A 21,115-nucleotide genomic window follows, 5' to 3' on the forward strand; every position below is an offset into this window, starting at 1 on the left:
CTGGTGTGAAATGCCTACACTAACAATATTAATAACTTACTATGTGTCAGGCACTGTACTTCATCTCCGTTTTCATAACAGCCCTAAGAAATGGGTACTCTAAGGACCCCCGTGTTTTGAATCAGGAACTTAAAAGAGAGGGGAGGTAAGTCATCTAAGGCTACAGAGCTAGAAAGCTTGCAAAATCAGAGCTTGAACCCATATCTGATAGAGAACAGAGGCATGCTTTTAACACTACACTTTACTGACTATGGGCAAGTAACCCCTTAAATGCCAATATTCTCGGCAGGTATAACAACATTAAATCCAAATACCTTTGTACAAATGAATTTATGAAATCTGTATAACATAAGAAATGAGGCACTATAAACTGATCTGGAAATGAAGAAACAGGAAGAGGAAGTGACACAAGAGAAGGGAACTTCACAAACTACAATCTACGAACTTGACCTTGAAATTCAAAGTTGCCTTGTGGCATAGTTGTATGTCTGTTACATCTCCTCTAATGGCCTGTATACTATTAATATTTGAGGACAAAGATTACATCTTAATCATCTTTGTAACTAAAATGTGCAATTACTCAGTTATGGTATAGAATATAAAAAAATATGGGATGGATGAAACTTATGTGTTTGGAATAGATAACAAGCTACTACAGATTAAGTAAGGAAGACAAAGAGGGACCCAAAACTCAAGAGGCACTAAATATATGCTGCTGCTGCTGCTAAATCACTTCAGTCGTGTCCGACTCTGTGCGACCCCATAGACAGCAGCCCACCAGGCTTCCCCATCCCTGGGATTCGCCAGGCAAGAACACTGGAGTGGGTTGCCATTTCCTTCTCTAATGCATGAAAGTGAAAAGTCAAAGTGAAGCTGCTCAGTCGTGCCGACTCTTAGTGACCCCATGGACTGCAGCCTACCAGGCTCCTCCCTCCATGGCATTTTCCAGGGAAGAGTACTGGAGTGGGGTGCCATTGCCTTCTCCGACTAAATATATGAGGCACACATAAAATACATACAACATACTACGTAAGGCATTCAATGCTCCTGAGGTCTTAGTAAGCCACTCACTGGTGATAACCTTTGGCAGAGGTCCCTCATGTCCTCTGCCAAACAAAATCATCAAATGGACTAATGAGCAAGCTGATGCCACTGGCCGGTGCCCCTTCAAAAAGAGCAGCTTTGCCCCAGGCACCCTTTGTCCTTGTGCTCCCTTGACCAAACTTTACCTACAGTACTTGAAACCACATTGTCAGCAGCAAAGACAGGCAGGACATATGAACCCAGAATTCAGGAAGTACAGCGCTGCCTGCACCCCATCTGTGTGTTCCCCTTGCTTCTCACTCTGACTTTTGAAATTGATTTAATAAACCATGTGACTTGGGCATCTTAACTTGGCCACAAACCACTCTGCTCTATGACCTCTGGGATAGCTTGCCTGGTAATATAGAGTCGACTCTTGAACTACAGGGGATTATAAGTGCCAACCCCTGTGTGGTCAAAAACCTGCATATAACTGTACAGTCAGCCCTCCATATCTGTGGATGCAACGAACCACAGATTGTGTAGTACTATATTACTTACTATTGAAAAGAATCCATGTTATTCAGCCTGTTTTATTCAAGGGTCAACAGTACTTAGAAGCCGCTACTGCATCAAGCTGATTTCCCATATTCATGGTGCCTTGCACACTGCCTTGTCCATAGCCTGAATGAAATTATCTCCAAATTCCACCTGCAGCCACTCTGATTACTAAACAAGTTTTTAACTCTTTCTCCCCAGCTGTGGAGTGAGAGGACTGTTACGTGGCACTAGTGTCCTCTCTCTTACCTGTAAGACGGTGCTGCTTGCAAAGCCAAAGCCGTCCTTCAGCAAGGCTGTGATGTAACTGAGATCCATGCACAGGAAGGGACTGCCTGAGGTGAAGTTTTCCAGGTTATCACACACTGGCAGTGAGAGAAAGAAGAGTGCAATGCCAAGTCTGCAGCCATCGGAGAGGCATGACTTTCTCTAAATACGGACTGAGAATAAGCACAGCAGAACCCTCATTCTTCCTCTCCCAGATGCTTGGGAGTCTCAGGGGCTAGAACTGTGCAGTGACAGCCTCTGCAGGACCCCAGCTCATCAAGAACCTGCACATTTTTGACGTGACATCTCATATACTCAAAGGTGCGTGGGCCCTACCTAGTTCATTTGCTATGACGTGTATTTCTATGACCTAATGTTGGGGCTTAATTCAACTAAGTCCCTTATACAGTGTTAATGCTGAGACCCAGAAGACAGGGAAATACCAGTTAGTCCTATTTCACAGCCTCTGGATGAGATCAGTTATTTGCATTTACGATGGACTCCTTCAAGGAAGCCTCTGCAACAATTTCTTGTATATTCTGATGGTTAGTTTTATTACCACTGATAACACTATTTCAACTTCTTTTTAAAAAAGGAGAAAGAAATATAGTAAGAAGAAAAGGTTTTCACCATTTGTCCAAACTCTTGTATTCTCATTTTTCTCTTTGCCACTTAATGCTTTTAACTGCTGGCAAAGATAGGAAACCAGCCTGCTGAGCGGCTTTCTGCTGGCTGAGGTGCATCAGGTGACCTTAAGGTCACTGACGTTGGCAGGCACAGCTTCACAGGCTTGCCTTCAGTGATTTCCACTGAAACTTACCTTCCCTTGCTTTTCTCTCAAAATCTTCAACTTTTAAAACACCCCCTTTTTCATAATCTGAAACAGAACAGCAGTTGAAGTCAAAAGGCCTTCCAGGAAGCATAAGAAAATGTATCCTAGTGATATTTATAATAATGAAAAAGTAAAAAATTTCCAATATTAAAAATGAGATAAACAAACATGACATATCCCTACAATATAATCTATGCCATTTATTTTATTTATAATCTGTTATGTATGCTTAATTACAGCTAAAAAACTGGCCCATTAAAAAGGGGGCATTAAATACAGTAGAAAATAAAAAATTAATTCATATCTCAGGCCATGACTGATCACATATGTACATTCTCACCGCTAAACAAAATGTGTTACTATTATGATAAGAAAAACAGTTATAAAGTGGAGAGAGGATGGGGTGATGAGTATAATCATTATCTTGAATTTGGTGATGGTTTCGTGGGTGTTTACACGTGTCAAAACTTACCCAATCATATACTTGAAATATGTGTGTTTTATTTTATGTCAATTATACCTCCATTAAGATGTAAAAAAAAGGAAAAAAAAGACTTCATGTATACTGGTTTAGGCCACCTTCTAGTCCCAAAAGATTCTAAACCAGACTCTCCCACTTGAGTAACTTGGGAGCAAAGCAGGGTGAGCAGCTCAACAAAGCACCACAAATACTCCTTTGTCCCCTCCCTTCCCCACCACAGGCTTGCCCAGCTCTCCCTACACTGACACCTGGCGTGAACTTACCAATCATGTCTGTGTCCACGGCTCGGTCATAGTAGTAAGAGAAAGCGTAGAAGGAGCCTCTCTGGACCTCATCTGGTTGATGAAGTTTTCCTTGCACCACCCTCAGCACTTCCGCATAGCAGGGCTCAAAGCCCACCTCTCCTGCTGGGGCAAAGGGCAAGGAGGGAAAGTGAGAGGCAAGCTGCTGAGGGAGAACAGGAGGACCAAGGCGCGCTGAGGCTCGGGACAAAGCGCTTACAGACAAAGATGAGCACACTTCTGCGGCTTCATCCCTCTGGAAAACTGGTACCTGCTTCTCCATGGAGGTTCCTCCCTAACCTGCGTTCACCAAAGAAGCCAGGGCCCACCTCGAGCTGCAGCCCAGCACTGCGTTTCACAGTAGTTATGATAAGTATGCAGAGGCTCACCTGCTTCCTTCACTGGAAAAATTAAGTTGCTCCCTTGAGTTGAATGTCTATGCCTTTTATAATACCTAAGATCAATTACTGTTTTATTGCCTCAATTCTCTACCTGAAATAGCTAAGCATTAATTGAATCTGAGACAGTTTCACCCTGCAGAGAGCTGAGACCCTTAATAAGTTAGATGCCAGCTAAGAGGTTTCTAATGGATCCACAACACTTGGGCAGGGAAAGAGCTGCAGAGAGAGTGACAGCTGCCGTGTTCTCTGTCATGATACACTACTCCTGGAGGCACACCAACATCTCCTTGGAATTAGTTCCTGCAAAAGACAAGCTTCTCTTCTCTTGAGCTCTGGAAGAAGTTTCCCATGGAACTTTTCCAGACTTCTACTATAAACGTAATTTCAACCAGTGGAAAAAATACCACTTGCCTTCTTGATTGCCACCGTACTGGTATTTCACACCCCCAAAGATCCACTCTGCTTCCAACCATCTCGGCAGACAGGCACTTCGGAAAGTGTATCCATCAATTCCTGGAAGAAACCAGACCACAAAGTAAGAGGCAAGGGTGTGAGGGAGAGAGAGAAAGAAAGCCAAACAAGAAGCCAGTAAGGTTAAAAGCTATTATCAAGGTGGCTGGGCCTTAAAATCATATGGAATTAGTTCCGTGACTGCTTCCTATGATATGAATTCTTACTCTCAGGGTTCACAGATGGGCTTGGTGAACCCCCTGAAACTCCAGGCAAATTTTCATGCTTATATTTATTTGGCAGAGGGGTTGTTGGCTTTCATCATATATTAAATCTAAAACCTATAATGGAATAAAGTTCCCTCATTTCTAAAAAAGGGGGAAAAATACTGATCTACTCTTCTCATTGGTTGTTGTAAGACTTAATACACCTGAAAATGTGAACTCTGAAATGTCAAGTCATCATCACAATAATAGCTTACTGTGAACCTCATGTCATACAGATTGAATTAAATGCAAAATCTCTTTTAAGGTGAAGAAAAGGGGCACAAGAAGTTTAGCTAACTGGCCCCAGATCACAAGACTGGTACTGAACCTGCTTCTGTCTGACCCCAAAAGCTGAACTTTTGACCCCTTTTCTGCCTCTGAAGAGAGGAATGGAGCTGTTCGGTTATTCTATCTGGTAAGTGGACTGCTGCCTGCACCTCCCACATAAAACTTAAGGGCCTGAGCAAGCTCCTGCCAAATTTACTCCCTGAGTTTTAATTACTGCAGATGCTTCAGCCTTCTGGCCATAGACCCCTATACCAACAGATTTCATGCTGGAAATGGTGAATAATATATCTATAAAAATATCTGAACTCATAAAGTAGAAAAGGAATTTGCCATTATTGTGTCCATTATACAACGTATGCCTCCTACTTCAGCATAACCCCTCCTGCCACAGAATCACTGCCACGGCAGGGAAAAGGCAAGCTGAGCACTGGTGTCGTTCTCACCACACCCCCACCAGCACAGGCACCCAGACAAACCTGCCGTCTCCAGGGCTCCCAGGGTTGCTAGTCTTGCAGCTTTCAATCCAAATCCCAAGTAACTGTAAAATACAGGATTGACTAATTTCATGCCGGTCCTGAATTCTCCAGCTTAAAGCTCCTTCTTCCAAAAGTAATGTGGTTTCTCCGTCTCCCATTGGAGGGAGGAAAAACTTGTTCTCTGTGACCTATTCCTCTCATGCAGACAACACACAGTAATTCCTGCACAGTTCAGACCAAGGCTGTGCAGTAAGAACTTTCCATGATTTAAAGGCCAGAGATGGTGACACTTCCTAGGGTTCCACCCTGGGAACCATCCGCAGAAAAGCTCTCATTATCCTGGCTTCTAGCCCAACTGTGATCAAATTCTAGGCTGGATTTTGAGCATCTGAGGTCAGTTTAAAAGAAGCTGACACAGAGCTTTGGCTGAACTTTCTCTGAGTGCTCTGTCTCTAGAGAAAACTTGACTTATATTACTTATCTTTTTTACTCTTTCACATTATTTTTTAAAATCTTATATTACTTTTTATTTTATTACTATTACATGTTTTTAGGGCAAGAATAGAGAATCTTGGGTCCCCTGGGCTTTGGTAAGTGGCTCGGGTTTCAGTTAACAGGCCTTCGGGGACTGGCAAAGATTTTTGTAAGGCTGGTCAGGTGTGACGAAATGTGAAAATGCTTTGAAAAGTTAGGAGAATCATACAATGCAAAATATTATTGCTCCATGTTCCTCTCCCTCACCTATGTGTATAGAGCTTATAAGTGCTGTTAAACATCTCAAAGGAAGTGAGGTAGTCCCTAGGGGTTTGTTCCAGGGTTTTCTGCAAAACAGAAAAAGCAAAAAGACTATTCAGGATCCACAGCTGTCTGAAGATGTTATCCTTAGTATCCCCTCCCTCTCCTTCCCTCCAAAATCAGAGACAAAGAAGACAGATTACACTGCTCATCTCACAAGACTTGAGGAATCAAAGGGACTCTGAACAGTGAGAGCAAGTTCAGTCAGTCATTAATTGACACTACTCGGCCTGCTCATGGTGGAGCCGCTGTCTGAAAGGGGGCCCTTTCTTAGCACCATGAAATGTCTGCCAAGTGGGTTGGTAACCAGACCCTCGTATGTATCTGACTCACCTCAAACTGAGGCAGGAACGTGATTTGGGTGGAGGCCCCTCCCAGGTCCAGGGTCCCCACAGTCTCCTGGTTGTGGCCGTGCAGCTGACCTGTGAATGACAGTCAGCTCTGAGCATCTTGTGCTTCCTGGGCAGCCCAACACTCCCCTGTCTGCAATTTCTCTCCTACTCCTGGCATATACTGGAGGCATTCTGTAAACACTCCATGCTCCCCAGCGCCTAAGGCTGCAAGCAAAGGCTAACCAGGAAGGACTCTTGCTGCAGCCGAGGTCCTGAAGGCAGGTAATAAACATTAACTTCCTCTCTTTCCTCCCCATCCTCCTTTTTTTTTTAAAAAAAACTTAAGAACAATATGAAGAAAAAAGGTATTGGTATTTTGCTCCCTGACCATGTGTGAAACCCAGTTAAGTCCTTAGATAAATGTGAGAATGTGTTACCTGTCAGAAAATTCACAGTAACCCAAGCTAATATGCCTAAAAAAGGAAAGAAAGACAAAGATTACATCCAGAGCATTTTTCCCCTCTTCCTGGGCCCCACCTTTGTTCTTTTATCTCTAAATTTCGTGTCTAAAACACACATTTCCTGCTCCCCATCTTTCCATTTCCCACTATCCCCTTCCTCCTTGCTTATTTGTTCCTTTTTCTTCAGCACCCCTACCCCTGTCTCTCCAGTGCCTTTAATTGGATATTTATTAACCCTGGCCTTCTCCCCCACCATACATCAACACCTTGCCCACCTTCATAGGATCCATCCATGATGCTAACACTGTCATCTGGTACCAGGAAAGGTGATTTCTTGAAGATCTCTTTTACCTAGCAAAAGGAGGAAAGAAATCTAGATTTCCTAAGGCAATAGAACAGATTCCGAACATATCCTATAATACTTAGAAAGCCACACTCTTCATTTTCCCCAGATAAAATTTTAACAGAACTCATCCCTTTTCCCTAAGAAACTAGGTAAGCCATCACTGGTTTCTTGTAAAAACAAGCAAACAGACAAAACAATGTACCTCAAAGAGCAGCGCCTCAGCCTTCTCTTCTGGCAGTAAGCGCAGCCCCGCTGTTGCCTTCAGGACCACTGGCGTTCTCTTCCAGTGACTTGGAGGGATTGAGTCTTTGGCCACCTCTAAGAGTTCTTGAACAGTCTCAGCACCCTTTAAAAGAGACGATTCACGTATCCGGTGAACAGTGCATTTAGTGGAGCGTGTCTGCTCCCTTGGCATGCTCTGGGACAGTACCAGGAGCGAGGGGGCTGAGGGTTCCTATCAGCCTTTTCTGCCCTGAAGAGCAGAGACCCCGAGAAGCGGGCTTCTTTGAAGGAGGAGAAGCCATTTCATTTTGACTAAGTCCTAATAAAAATGATTCTTTTATAAAGTGGTCAATTGTTCTTTTGTGTCTCATATAAAAATTAGCTACACGGGGGCGGGCAGTTTCCTGACGGCCGACTGGTTAGGATTTGGCACTCTCGCTGCTGTGGCCAATTTCCATCCCCAGTCAGGGAACTGAGATTCTGCAAGCAGCACAGCATAGCCAAGAAAGAGAAGAAAAATGGTATCTGATATTAAAGAATTTCATATTCATTCATTAATAAAAACATTTTTTAAAACTAGCGTCAGGCCAGAAAGTTGGTAAGGTGAAAGAAACAAGGCTTGGAGTTAGATGGCTGCTTGCTAGCCCTGGGGCCCTCCTGGGGTCGGTGTCCTCAGCTGTGAGATGGAGATACCATCACATAAAACTGCTGTGTGCATTAGATGAGGCAGACTGGACTTCCCTGCTGGTCCAACGGTTAAGAATCCTCCTGTCAATGCACGGGACATGGGTCTGATCCCTGGTCTGGGAAGACCCCACCTGCTGTGGGGCAAAGCCCATGCGCCATAACTACCGAAGCCCACACGCTCTAGAGCCTGTGCTCTGCAACAAGAGAAGCCACTGCAATGGCAGGTCTGCATCTAGAGTGTAGCCCCCTGCTCGTCGCAACTAGAGAAAACCTGTGTGCTACCACAAGACCTAGCGCAGCCAAAAACGTAAAATAAATAAGTTAGTTAGAACAGTTTTATTAAAAAAAAAAAAAAAAAAAGAGGCAGACTGTGCAGAGCTGCCACACAAATGCTAGCTGCAACTGTCATTATGCTACACCTTTTACGAGTTCCGGCAGGACAGGACACATCAGGTTCATTTTTGCATTACCAGCACCGACATGCATGGTACACGTGTTCAAATTATGATGTTAGAATCCATTATTTTAAATTCATTGTTTTTCTGAGTAAGCATCTGTTCTGACAACATACTGCCTCTTAAACATTATAACCACAGCACAATTTTACTCTCCAAATGTCAAATCAGTTTCTAACAATGCAGTTGTTTTCAACAGCTCCTAATTTTCTATAGCACATTTGCCATTTCATAACGGCAAGCTGAGAAAATAAACATCCTCTTGGTTCTTCAAGTTCAAGCCATTTTTAACATCAGGTTTTCCTCCGGTTAATGATTACACTTGTGACACTGAACAATATCTTTAATATATGCTACCAAATACCAAAGTTCAACATTCTGCCTTACTCTTTTTATACCAGTGTGGCCCCTGACACATGGGGTGTTGTATGCTCTGAGAGCTCACATGTGAAATACAGCTATGACAGAACTCTACATTCATCTTCTATTACTGAAGACTTTTTGTCAAGGGTTGTGCCCAGTTTCTAGAACATAACCGTGGTTCTATGCTGTATAAGGGCAGAAATGGATTTCACCTCAATCGCCATGTTTATACCTTCTACTTTATAGAACTTCACAACCATTTTCTGCATCTACATTAATTAACACGGTTGATGGCTTCAAATCAAAGTCTTAAACAGTCAATACAAGTAGCACAATCTCCCGAAAGAGGTGCTCTCCCAGCGTGGTGACAAGCTATTTTCACACCTCCTTCCCCCTAAGCCCTGGTGAACCCAGGGTATACAATTACTGTTATCCAGGAGATTAGCTGAGGACAGAAAACTGATCTCACACATGACCTCAATATCAGCAGAGAACAGCATAAAATATTGAACAGCAGTGGTGTGGTCAAGCTATCAAGGCATTTGAGAATCTAAACATCTATTGAAAAAACTCACCTGCTTAGGTTGATCTACAAAAGCAGAAAGGCCTGGCTTCACAGAATCAAAAATTTCCCCTTCCAGAACTGGAAGCTGTCCTGTGTTGTCCATGAGCAAAACAGAAGAGAGATGGCCGATTATCAAAAGTCAGACTCTTCCTGATCCTGGGCTCTCTATCATATTAACCTATTTCCCCCAGCGATTCCAAGTCATCCCACCTGCGAGGAATTGTAGGAGGCTTGAAGGAGTACTGGGTAGGGGGAGAGAGGACGAAAAGTAATTACCGAGGGTCCCTCTGCCATTTCTCTGGTGGGCACCTCGCTTCTACTCCTTTCCCTAGACTCTGTGTGTAACTTGAGAAGACTGAATATTCAGAAAACATTAATCTCCAGGGTCCCCTCATTCCCTTTTCCAAGGGTGGTAGTGGTCTTCTTCTCAAGACCACTCTCAATATTCTGAACCCTGGAGTATTAATTCACCTTTGGAGAAAAGTAAAGACAAATTATAACTACACTTCTTAGACACATGGGTTCAGACTACAGGCAGTCCTGATGGCTTTGAATTTTACACCAAGTTAAACCATATGTGTTCAGTTACAGTCCAAAGTTTTCTCTGAAGAAAGACATTTAGAGACTGTAAGATTCTGTAGCTGGCATCCCACACTCTCAGCACATCTGTTTCTAGGAGGAGGAGATGCTCAAGTGTGGGTTTCCAGATGCTGGTGAGGGCCCCAGCTGCACTCACCTGGTACTTTCTGCACGAAGGTGTAAACGTGAATTCGCGTCCCAGTGCTCCCTGCATCAAACATAATTCCATACAAGGTGCCGGCACTGACGTTGACAGGGCACATGGAAGACAGGAAGACGCCCTCAAACCAAGTCTGCTGCTCTCTGTGGAAGACAGTGCTGCAAACACAGGACGCTACCAGCATGAAAAAGGCTGCTCCCTGGTAAAGGGCCATTCTCTTCTGAGATGTAGTGCGTCTTTTGTTACAGAAGCAGAGCTGCTATCACACCTGCAGTGGCTTCTGGGACAAAGACATGCAAGGTTGGACCAACTGGCCTCTTTGTTTACACTTGTAAGATGGAACACCCACTACAGAAATCCCACCCCTTTCCCCAAGCTGGTCCTTCCCTAAATACCTGCATAACAAGCTAGACTAGGGTGACAGAGGCTCTGAGCACCTTTTCTGAAGGGTATCTGGTTGCAAGAGGAAATTGGGATTTAAAATATATTTCCCCATGCTCTTTCTTTTTCCCTCTATTTTTGGCCACAAAAAATCCTAGTTCCTCAACCAGGGATCAAACCTGCATCCCTTGCCCTGCTTTTAATAGTAGGGTGGATCACACATACTCAAAGGCTGTCTCTGTCACCCCACTCCTAATGTTACATCTTATTTTTTCTTTCCATTTTGACAATTTTGTCTTTAGATCATGAACCATGTGCCTTGCAGGATCTTCGATCTCCAACCAGGTGTCCCCTGCCGTGGAAGTGTGGAGTCTTAGCCAGTGGACCGCCAAAGAATTCCCTTTCTTCTTTTTGATTGATAAATAGAAGCTTCGATTTCTGAATTAAAGTTATAAAGTTACAAAAAAGTTACAAAGTCCCTGGCATTGGGGTGTTCACAGCCTTTAAAAATCAGGCCACCTGTGACCAATATTGCCAGTGGCTTGCACATTCAACCACATTTTAAGGAAATAAATCAACTTAATTCAAAAACACTTTAAATAGACCATTATGGTTTTTAAAACATGCTTCACAGGTTTCAGGCTACGTTATCTCCATAAGCACTTAAGAGCAGAAGGGCAAATACAGACAGAGAGGCTCAATGACCTGCTGAGTCATAAAGTGCTGCATTATGGCAAGTTACTGCCTGTATTTCTTAATGTGCTTGTAACAAATGCAAAAAACTTATAAGTGCTCAGCATTATCTACTTTGGATTTTAGATACAAATGATGCAGAAAAACTAGAGTAAAGGTTACATGGAAAAGTGTCTCCTGCATAGGGTGCATTTTCCCCTGGTGTCACTGAGGAAGGTCACATCCATATCCTCCAGCATTTCAGGCTTCCTTAGTTGCCTCTTATGTACTTTGCTCAAAACAGTTCTGGGTCTTCTGATTCACCTTTCACCTCTGAACTTCTCCTCATCCAAGTCATGGTTACTAGTTAAACAAGATCGAACTCCAAAGTCCTCATTCCCCAGTCCTCTAATTGCAATAGAACACTCAGTATGCTTGGAGCACAGATGAGGACCGTATATCATCCTCACATTTGTTGATCTGCCAGGATGCGTTCTATCAAAACGTCTCTCTCCCCCGCTAGGTAACATACTACAGAAAATAAAGCAAATTCAAGTTAACTGCATTTGGAATAAAGCTATTTGAAGTAGCTGGAGTTGTTCTGAAGTACCTCAAAGACAGAGTGAGAATTACCAGTTTGAACACTCTTCAAGACTGAACTTCTATCCTGCAGTGAAGAATGAAAGCTATTGGCTAAGGAAAGCAAAACTTAGAATCTCAAAGGAAACTCGTCTCTAGAATCTCAAAGGAAAGGAAACCGCTCCAACAGGTCAGCTGCCGGGCCAGATTCATACTTACGTCTTCAGTCACTCCCTTTGGTGGGTTCTTCCTTTGCAGCAGCCAGGCTGGTCATGTAGATCAACCAGAAGAACTGAAGACAAAAACAACCTTTCAGATTCTGAGTGTTAACAGATTGTGGCCTTGTCCAAAGCCCAGACCACATTCCACACTCTCTGGAAGTGTATTTAGGGGCTCTCCAGACACCAGCCCGCTTCCACTGCTGTGACTGACTGCACAGCAGCTTCTTCAGGGCTCACTCATTTTTTTTCTATTATTGTGGTTTCTGGGAAAAAAGAAACAACTCTCCAGCTTCTATTTCCATTAAGCAAACCTTTGTTTTTCTTCCAAAAGAAATTAAGGGGGAAAAAATGCATAGCAGGTATCCCTTTTCACAAAGTGAAAACTGCAGCGTCATACCAGGTGCTCAGTGTAGAAGAAAACAGATTTTAGAGAAAGCAAAGGATGAACACACAAACTGCACCATCTGCTCTCAACATTTACCTTCTAACACCACTTCCAATCTCACTTTTCTTTAAGATTAGCTACTCTAAGGATGGCATTAGAAAGGCTCACAACAAACGGCTTAGAGCACACAGAAAGGCACCCTATTTCACATGACACCAGCCTACCAGGCTTGCTCATTCACTGCCAGTCTCTGCTCAGGTGTCACCTTCTCAGAGAGTCCTTCCTTGTCTACTGTATTTAAAATCGCAACCCACCTGGTCGCATGCATCTTCTATCAACACCTTCCTTCCCTGTTTATTTTTCTCCGCAGCACTCCTTGTCTTCTGACACCCTATATAATTAATTCACTGCTTCTGGGGTTGTTTCTCGTACTCCCTGCTCCTGATTTCCCCTGCCCTTCATGAGCTATACATGGGCAGATAATTTCCTCTGTTCACGGATGTGTTCCTGGCCCTGGAATGATACTGCCACATAGTAGGTGTTGAATATATTCTCTGAAGGGATGAATAGTGATCCAGTGATTCAAGGACTGGATCTCATCCATTTAATAAGAATATATAACAAGTGACTTCTTTCCTAAAGGAGATTCATTATCCACCCACTGGAAAATCATGATTCCAAACTTCCAGGATGGATGGTTTCTCCAAATGTATCAATTACATAACAAGTTTTATATGCTACTCAAAATAATGTAGGTAGACTGGAAAGAATACATCAGTGTATTTAAATTCACTCCTTCAGAATTAGTCTTCTCAACCTCTCTTGCTATCTCCTTATTCATCCCCAACAAAGCCCTCTCTTCAATTCTTTTGAGACTTTGGTGCCAGCTAGGGTCAGTCACTATGCCCATGTCCTTCGAAGGTCTTTTCAGTGCATCTTTGTCTCTGTAGTAAACACCAGTCCCCCCCAGCTCAGCCTCCCTGGAGCATCATGCTCTGGATTCCCTTCTTCCATGTCCCCCGAGCTTCAGAGACCACAACCCCACAGGACCTGGGCCCCCCACACTGGGTACGCACCTGCTCATGTCTGCCCAGTCCCTGTGATTCCTTGCTCTCACTGTTGATTGCCTTTTGCTCTTTGCCCCTATTTCAGCCTTTTTGACTCTAGCTAGTTTCATTTGAATCATTTTCACCTTTGTGCTAGTTTGCAACCATGTGGCATTTTGCTAACTCACTCCCTTCTTTATTCTTCACTCCTCCCTTATCCACCTTTATTCTGAGTATACATTATCATCTGATTGATCTACTTTTATGATAGTTAAGTGCCAACTGGCAGAATTACTGCTTATAGGGCTTAAGTTGCCAAGGAACTGAATTCTGTGTTGTTTTTACACAGGAGATCAAAATTAATGTTTTTACAACATTATTTAGTTATGTTACATTTACAAAATATGTAGCCTTATAAGAATATTACCTATCCCCTACTAATTCATGTTTTTACAACATTAGCCCAATAGTAGAGAAGTGAATAACACTCCTCAAAAGCTTCCATCTCTGCGATGAACTTAGGAGACTAGCATTGGATTGTCCAATTTATAAGCATCACTGAGTGTCTAATATATACCAGACACTGTGCTAGCTTCTAGATACAAAGTTCAGTTCAGTAGCTCAACATGTCCGAATCTTGCGACCTCATGAACCGCAGCATGCCAGGCCTCCCTGTCCATCACCAACTCCCGGAGTTTACTCAAACTCATGGCCATTGAGTCGGTGATGCCATCCAACCATCTCATCCTTTGTCGTCCCCTTCTCCTCCTGCCTTCAATCTTTCCCAACATCAGGAACTTTTCAAGTGAGTCAGCTCTTCACATCAGGTGGCCAAAGTATTGGAGTTTCAGCTTCAACATCAGTCCTTCCAATGAACACCCAGGACCGATCTCCTTTAGAATTGGCTGGTTGGATCTCCTTGCAGTCCAAGGGACTCTCAAGAGTCTTCTCCAACACCACAGTTCAGAAGCATCAATTCTTCGGCACTCAGCTTTCTTTATAGTCCACCTCTCACATCCATACATGACCACAGGAAAAACCATAGCCTTGACTAGACGGACCTTTGTTGGCAAAGTAATGTCTCTGCTTTTTAATGTGCTGTCTAGGTTGGTCCTAACTTTCCTTCCAAGGAGTAAGCATCTTTTAATTTCATGGCTGCAATCACCATCTACAGTGATTTTGGAGCCCCCAAAAATAAAGTCAGCCACTATTTCCCCATCTATTTGCCATGAAGTGACGGGACCGGATACCATGATCTTAGTTTTCTGAATGTTGAGCTTTAAGCCAACTTTTTCACTCTCTTTCACTTTCATCAAGAGGCTCTTTAGTTCTTTTTCATTTTCTGCCATAAGGGTGGTGTCATCTGCATATCTGAGGTTATTGATATTTCTCCCGGCAATCTTGATTCCAACCTATGCTTCATCCAGCCCAGCGTTTCTCATGATGTACTCTGCATATAAGTTAAATAAGCAGGGTGACAATATACAGCCTTGATGTACTCCTTTTCCTATTTGGAACCAGTCTGTTGTTCCATGTCCAGTTCTAACTGTTGCTTCCTGACCTGCATACAGCTTTCCCAAGAGGCAGGTCAGGTGGTCTGGTATTCCCATCTCTTTCAGAATTTTCCACAGTTTATTGTGATCCACACAGTCAAAGGCTTTGGCATAGTCAATAAAGCAGAAATAGATGTTTTTCTGGAACTCTCTTGCTTTTTTGATGATCCAGCAAATGTTAGCAATTTGATGTCTGGTTCCCCTGCCTTTTTTTAAACCAGCTTGGCTATCTGGAAGTTCACAGTTCATGTATTGCTGAAGCCTGGCTTGGAGAATTTTGAGCATTACTTTACTAGCGGGTGAGATGAGTGCAATTGTGCAGTAGTTTGAGCATTCTTTGGCATTGCCTTTCTTTGGGATTGGAATGAAAACTGACCTTTTATAGTCCTATGGCCACTGCTGAGTGTTCCAAATTTGCTGGCATATTGAGTGCAGCACTTTCACAGCATCATGTTTTAGGATTTGGAATAGCTCAACTGGAATTCCATCACCTCCACTAGCTTTGTTCATAGTGATGCTTCTTACGGCCCACTTGACTTCACATTCCAGGATGTCTGGCTCTAGGTCAGTGATCACACCATCATGATTCTCTGGGTGGTGAAGATCTTTTTTGTACAGTTCTTCTGTGTATTTTTGCCACCTCTTCTTAATATCTTCTGCTTCTGTTAGGTCCATACCATTTCTGTCCTTTATAGAGCCCATCTTTGCATGAAATGTTCCCTTGGTATCTCTAATTTTCTTGAAGAGATCTCTAGTCTTTCCCATTCTGTTGTTTTCCTCTATTTCTTTGCATTGATTGCTGAGGAAGGCTTTCTTATCTCTTCTTGCTTTTCTTTGGAACTCTGCATTTAGATGCTTATATCTTTCCTTTTCTCCTTTGCTTTTTGCTTCTCTTCTTTTCACAGCTATTTTTAAGGCCTCCTCAGACAGCCATTTTGCTTTTTTGCACTTCTTTTCCATGGGGATGGTCTTGATCCCTGTCTCCTGTACAATGTCATGAACCTCCGTCCATAGTTCATCAGGCACTCTATCAGATCTAGTCCCTTAAATCTATTTCTCACTTCCACTGTATAATCATAAGGGATTTGATTTAGGTCATACCTGAATGGTCTAGTGGTTTCCTACACTTTCTTCAATTTAAGTCTAGATACAAAAGACAATTCAAATACAGACCCAGCTCCTGGGGACGATTTCAGCTTACTAAAAGAAACAGACAGATAAACCAATACCTGTACTCTACCATGGCAAGTTCTCTGACAGAACTATGCACAGGTATGCCAAGTCTCTTCAGTCGTGTCCGACTCTGCGCGACCCCATAGACGGCAGCCCACCAGGCTCCGCCGTCCCTGGGATTCTCCAGGCAAGAACACTGGAGTGGGTTGCCATTTCCTTCTCCAATGCATGAAAGTGAAAAATGAAAGGGAAGTCTCTCAGTTGTGTCTGACTCTTTGCGACCCCATGGACTGCAGCCTACCAGGCTCCTCCATCCATGGGGTTTTCCAGGCAAGAGTACTGGAGTGCGGTGCCATCGCCTTCTCCGATGCACAGGTATAGTTCTGTGCATATGGCAGGAGTGGATATAAGGGACAGTAACTCATCACAGAAGGAGGATGGGAGTGGGAAGGGAGTGGGAAGCTTTTTAAGGGATGAGAGGTATAAGCTTGGTCCTGAATCAGAGGCAGGAATTACCATGGAAGTAACACAGGAGAATTCTGAGAACTTCAACTACTACAAGTTCAGTATGGCTGGAATGGAGAGGTGTAACAGAATAGAGGACAAGTGTGAGAAAGAATTGTTCTGGAGGTATCAAATCAGATTTCCAAACAAGTGGACTTGTTTTCCTTAAACAGTTCCCTGGTGACACCTGACTGCTATTAATGTCTTTCTATTCCCTCCTTAAGCAAATATCACTATTGACTAACGTATTTCCCAACAGTGTAAAATAATGGGATGAGAGAGGTGATTAGGAAGGTCTACCAAAAAGTCTGAAAACACTGAAATGTAAAAGCTCCCACTGCCAATTCTTCTGAGTTCCACAGCAAAGTTGACTTTAACAAAGTAAAAATTGAACATAAAGCAAACTTAAAATGTAACTGAATGAAATTTTTAAACAATAGGCTGATGGGAATGAATTAGCCCAAACACCTAGAATGTAAGTTAGGCAAAATAAAACCAAAGTGGGTCTAACTGGGTAAGTCTGGGACAGATCTCAGCACAGTGAGCAATGCCTCATTTGAGAATATAACTTAGGACTTACAGATCTAATACCAAGGGCCAAGGGCCACCCAGAACACCTTGCTATTTGAAGGTTGTATAGGGGAAAGAAAGAAATAGCTTTCGTACTCCTAAAGCCAACTACAGAGCCTGGAACATGTCAGACTTCAGTAAATACATTCTGAACGGACCTGGGACAATTGGGCTGATGGTATCTGCAGATAGGAGCACTGAGGCAGGGAGTACCACTTTTCCCAGGGTCTTACTATGGCTATGTATCACATCCCCAACTTTATTCCCTCCAAAGCAGCCCACAGGAGCGCTGTTCTAGGAAGTCTGTTTATTCACATATGTATTCATTCAGCCATTCCAGAAATGATCAGTTGCCTAATGCTACTTATAAGTACAGCATGCAAAGATGAATCATCTTAGATCTGCCCTTTAGGAGACTACAGTAAACAGGAAAAATTTAATTTAATTACCTTTGTGAAGTTAAAATGTGACAAGCAGCACAGTTCTATGCTCTGAGATTTCAAAGCAGGGAGAGATTATTTGGAGCTGGAATGGTCAGAGAAAGCTTTGTGAAAGGGGAAGCTTCTGAGAAGGGTAATGAAGAGGGGAATTAGGACATGGGAGGAGTGCTTTTCAGGAAAAAAATAAAATATGAATCAAGACCTCGATGGAGAGAGGATGGAGCAACCCCAAGGGACAGTAAATAGACCAGATTGTTGTAGAAAACAAAATTGGAAAGGCAAACTGAGATCAGATAGTAGAATACACCAAATGCTCAGCTACAGAATTCAGACTTGACTTTGCAGGCGATGTGAAGCCACTGAAAATTTTGAGCAAGGAGTGTCACAGATATGAATCTGGCAGTTACATGTAAGAATCAGGGTGGGGAGCCTTGGTAGGTTCCACTCACTTATCTAATAACCACATCTTTTTAAATGAATAATTAAAATGGTAAAGGAGCCCAATGCACAGATGACTAAATCTACCTAGAGGATTAGGAAAGGCATGAGATGACATTTGAACTGATTACAAAAAGTGAACAGAAGTAACTACATAAATAAGAGAGACATGTGGACAAAGAACAGAGGGACTATAGAAAGATGAAAACGGCAAGGAAATTATGGATAGTTTGATTTCATTTTTAAATTTCCTCAAGAACTTCTTGTCAAAGGTTGAGAAGCAAAATGAAAACAAAGAATAGGTTAGAATGGAAGAGATTACAGGGAGGTTAGCATTTAATGCAGAGGAAAGACCAGCCAAAGGAAAACAATCTGAGGTGATCACAGCTACCGTTTATTGAGATCTTAACATCCGCCAAGCACTATGTGAAGTATTTCACATGGGTTATCTCATTTAATCTCACAATACCACTCTGTGAGGCAGATTTTGTAATTAACATCCCCATTATAGAAATAAGAAAACTGAGGCTTAAGTAATTTAAGACCACGCAGCAGTTAAGAGAGTCCAAAATCAAACTTAGATGGTCTAATTCTAGAGCCCAGCGTTGCCTGCTAGGTCACAGGAGGGTCAGCTGATATGGCACCAGGGAAAGGCAGCTGTCCGGTGGGGAAGAGCACAGGGCCGATAAGGATGGTCAGAGACTAGCCGGAAGTCAGACTGGCACCAGGATGTGAGAGTCTCACAGCAGCTTGGTCTCCTTCCTCTGTATGACCAAGAACTTCTGACCTGTGTCCAGCTGCTCCACCTTTATTATGTTTCCAGAATCTAACCGTTTGTGACCACTTCCACCACCACTGTCTTGGCCCAAGCCACCATCATCTTTCATGCGGTTTATTCTAACATTCTCCTATTTGATCTCTGCTTTTACCCTCACTCCCCTAGAGTCTAACACACCTTTCTATTGCAAAGTCCAGCAATCACTTCCCATACCCCTCAGAGTAGCAAGGTCCAAACAGGATTCACGGATCCACCTGCTGTGCCTCCCACTTCATTACCTCTGACCTCACTACTAATGGTTTTCATCTCACTCGCGCCCCCCACACTGACCTCTGTGCTTAAATATCACACATGCTCCTGCCTTAGGGCCTTGCTCTAGCTGTCCCCACTCTCTGGAACCATCTTTTCCCAAACATTCACTTGATCAACTTATTGTTCAGATGCTGTTTCCTTACAGACATCTATCTCGACTACTATAACCACCTCCCTTGTGTGTCCCCTACTTCCATCTCCTTTCTCAATCCTCCTTACACTGATTTACTTTTTTTCTCCATACCACTCATCAATTCTAACACACTAGATGGCTTATTTACTATGCTTGCTATCTGTGTTTCTCTGATATAAACTCCTTAAGAGCAGAAATCTTTTTTTGTTTGTTTGTTTTGTTTTGATATAACCCAAGCACCTAGAAGGGTGTCCAAGAAGGTGTTCAATCAGAAATAACAATAGGTAGCACTGACACATAAACACTCCAATGTCTAAACCAGATTAACTAGTGGGAAGTTGCTATATATACAGGGAGCCCAGATGGGCTCTCTGTGATGACTGAGAGGGATGGGAGGGGAGGGGAGAGGGCAGTTCAAGAGGGAGGGAATATACATATATATATATATATATATAAAATTGACTTAAGCTGTTGTATGGAAGAAACCGACACAACATGGTAAAGCAATCATCCTCCAATTAAAAAATAAAAAAAATAAGTGACATAGTAATAAACTACAAAGTGACATAAAAAGGGAGAATACTTTCATAAGTAAATGAATATTTAAGAGGGAATATAATGATTAATGAATACCTTCAATTTGTGTTAGAAGAAACTATCATTTTCTTTTTCTGAATCTGTAAGTCCGATAGCTAAACTGAACTTCTTTAACCAAACACATTCAATTGTTAAAAATGTTATAAGGCGGTGCTAGTGGTAAAGAACCTGCCTGTCAATGCAGGAGACCTAAGAGGCATGGGTTTGACCCCTGGGTCAAGAAGATCCCCTGGAGAAGGAAATGGCAGTATTCTTGCCTGGAGAATCCCATGGACAGAGGAGCCTGGTGGCCTGCCGTCCACGGGATTGCAGAGTCAAACATGACTGAAGCCACCGGACACAGATGATAGTAAGCGCTGTTTACATTGTCCAGATTCTCTTCTACACATAAAACCAGTAAGTATTTTAGAATACTGTCCCTTAGTTATCTATTGCTGCACAACAAACAACTCCAAAACTTAGTTGCTTAGAATGACAACAGACATTTATTATTTCATAGTTTCCGTAGTTCAGGAATTTGGAAGTGATGTAATTAGACAGTTCTGGCTCAGGGTCTCTCATGATACTGTAGTCAAGATGCACGCTGGGACTGCAGTCATCTGAAGGTTTGGCTAAGGCTGAGGACCCACCTCAGTGGCTGACAAGCTGGTTTTTTGGCTGTTAGAAAAACACCTCAGTTGCTTCCCACATGGACTCTCCATAGGGCTTTAAACGTCTTCAAAATATGGTGGCTGGCTTCCTCCAGAGTGGGCAGTCCAAGAGAGGGCAATGCAAAGGCAGCAATACTTGGTATGACCCTGCAGGTCATAAACTATCACTTCCCTGTATTTCATTGGTCATACAGACCAACGCTGATACAGTGTGCAAGGAACTACACAAATGCATAAACACTGGAGGTGAGGATCCGTGGAGGCCATCTTGGAGACTGGCTACTTCCAATTATAACCAGTGTCTGTATAATGTTTTGTGTTCAGCTTTTTTTCACAGTTTATATATATTTCTATTAACACAACTTACATACTTCTTGCTTTAGAAACTATGTTAT

The 21,115-nt window shown here is 42.8% G+C and overlaps 1 protein-coding gene across 17 annotated transcripts in view; it reads right to left on the reverse strand.

The window, feature by feature from the left end:
* ENTPD5 (ectonucleoside triphosphate diphosphohydrolase 5 (inactive)) overlaps positions 1-21,115 on the reverse strand; it is a 35,774-nt gene that overhangs the window by 5,339 nt on the left and 9,320 nt on the right. For 10 of the 17 annotated variants that reach the window (XM_059890486.1, XM_059890475.1, XM_059890485.1 and 7 more), the window contains 13 exons: positions 12,140-12,212; positions 10,286-10,568; positions 9,560-9,639; positions 7,460-7,603; positions 7,187-7,262; positions 6,888-6,923; positions 6,452-6,540; positions 6,065-6,144; positions 5,324-5,385; positions 4,255-4,356; positions 3,425-3,568; positions 2,669-2,725; positions 1,831-1,946 (listed from right to left, as the gene is read on the reverse strand). In XM_059890486.1, coding sequence (XP_059746469.1) covers positions 1,831-1,946; positions 2,669-2,725; positions 3,425-3,568; positions 4,255-4,356; positions 5,324-5,385; positions 6,065-6,144; positions 6,452-6,540; positions 6,888-6,923; positions 7,187-7,262; positions 7,460-7,603; positions 9,560-9,639; positions 10,286-10,502 — 1,203 coding nt within the window. In that variant the 5' untranslated portion in view covers positions 10,503-10,568; positions 12,140-12,212. Of the gene's footprint in view, positions 1-1,830; positions 1,947-2,668; positions 2,726-3,424; positions 3,569-4,254; positions 4,357-5,323; positions 5,386-6,064; positions 6,145-6,451; positions 6,541-6,887; positions 6,924-7,186; positions 7,263-7,459; positions 7,604-9,559; positions 9,640-10,285; positions 10,569-12,139; positions 12,213-13,602; positions 13,648-21,115 lie in introns of those variants that run through there. The other 7 variants (XM_010809484.4, XM_059890487.1, XM_059890477.1 and 4 more) reach the window with 7 other exon arrangements.

The sequence above is a fragment of the Bos taurus genome, chromosome 10, assembly GCF_002263795.3.
Source record: "Bos taurus isolate L1 Dominette 01449 registration number 42190680 breed Hereford chromosome 10, ARS-UCD2.0, whole genome shotgun sequence".
NCBI classification, from domain to species: Eukaryota; Metazoa; Chordata; class Mammalia; order Artiodactyla; family Bovidae; genus Bos; species Bos taurus.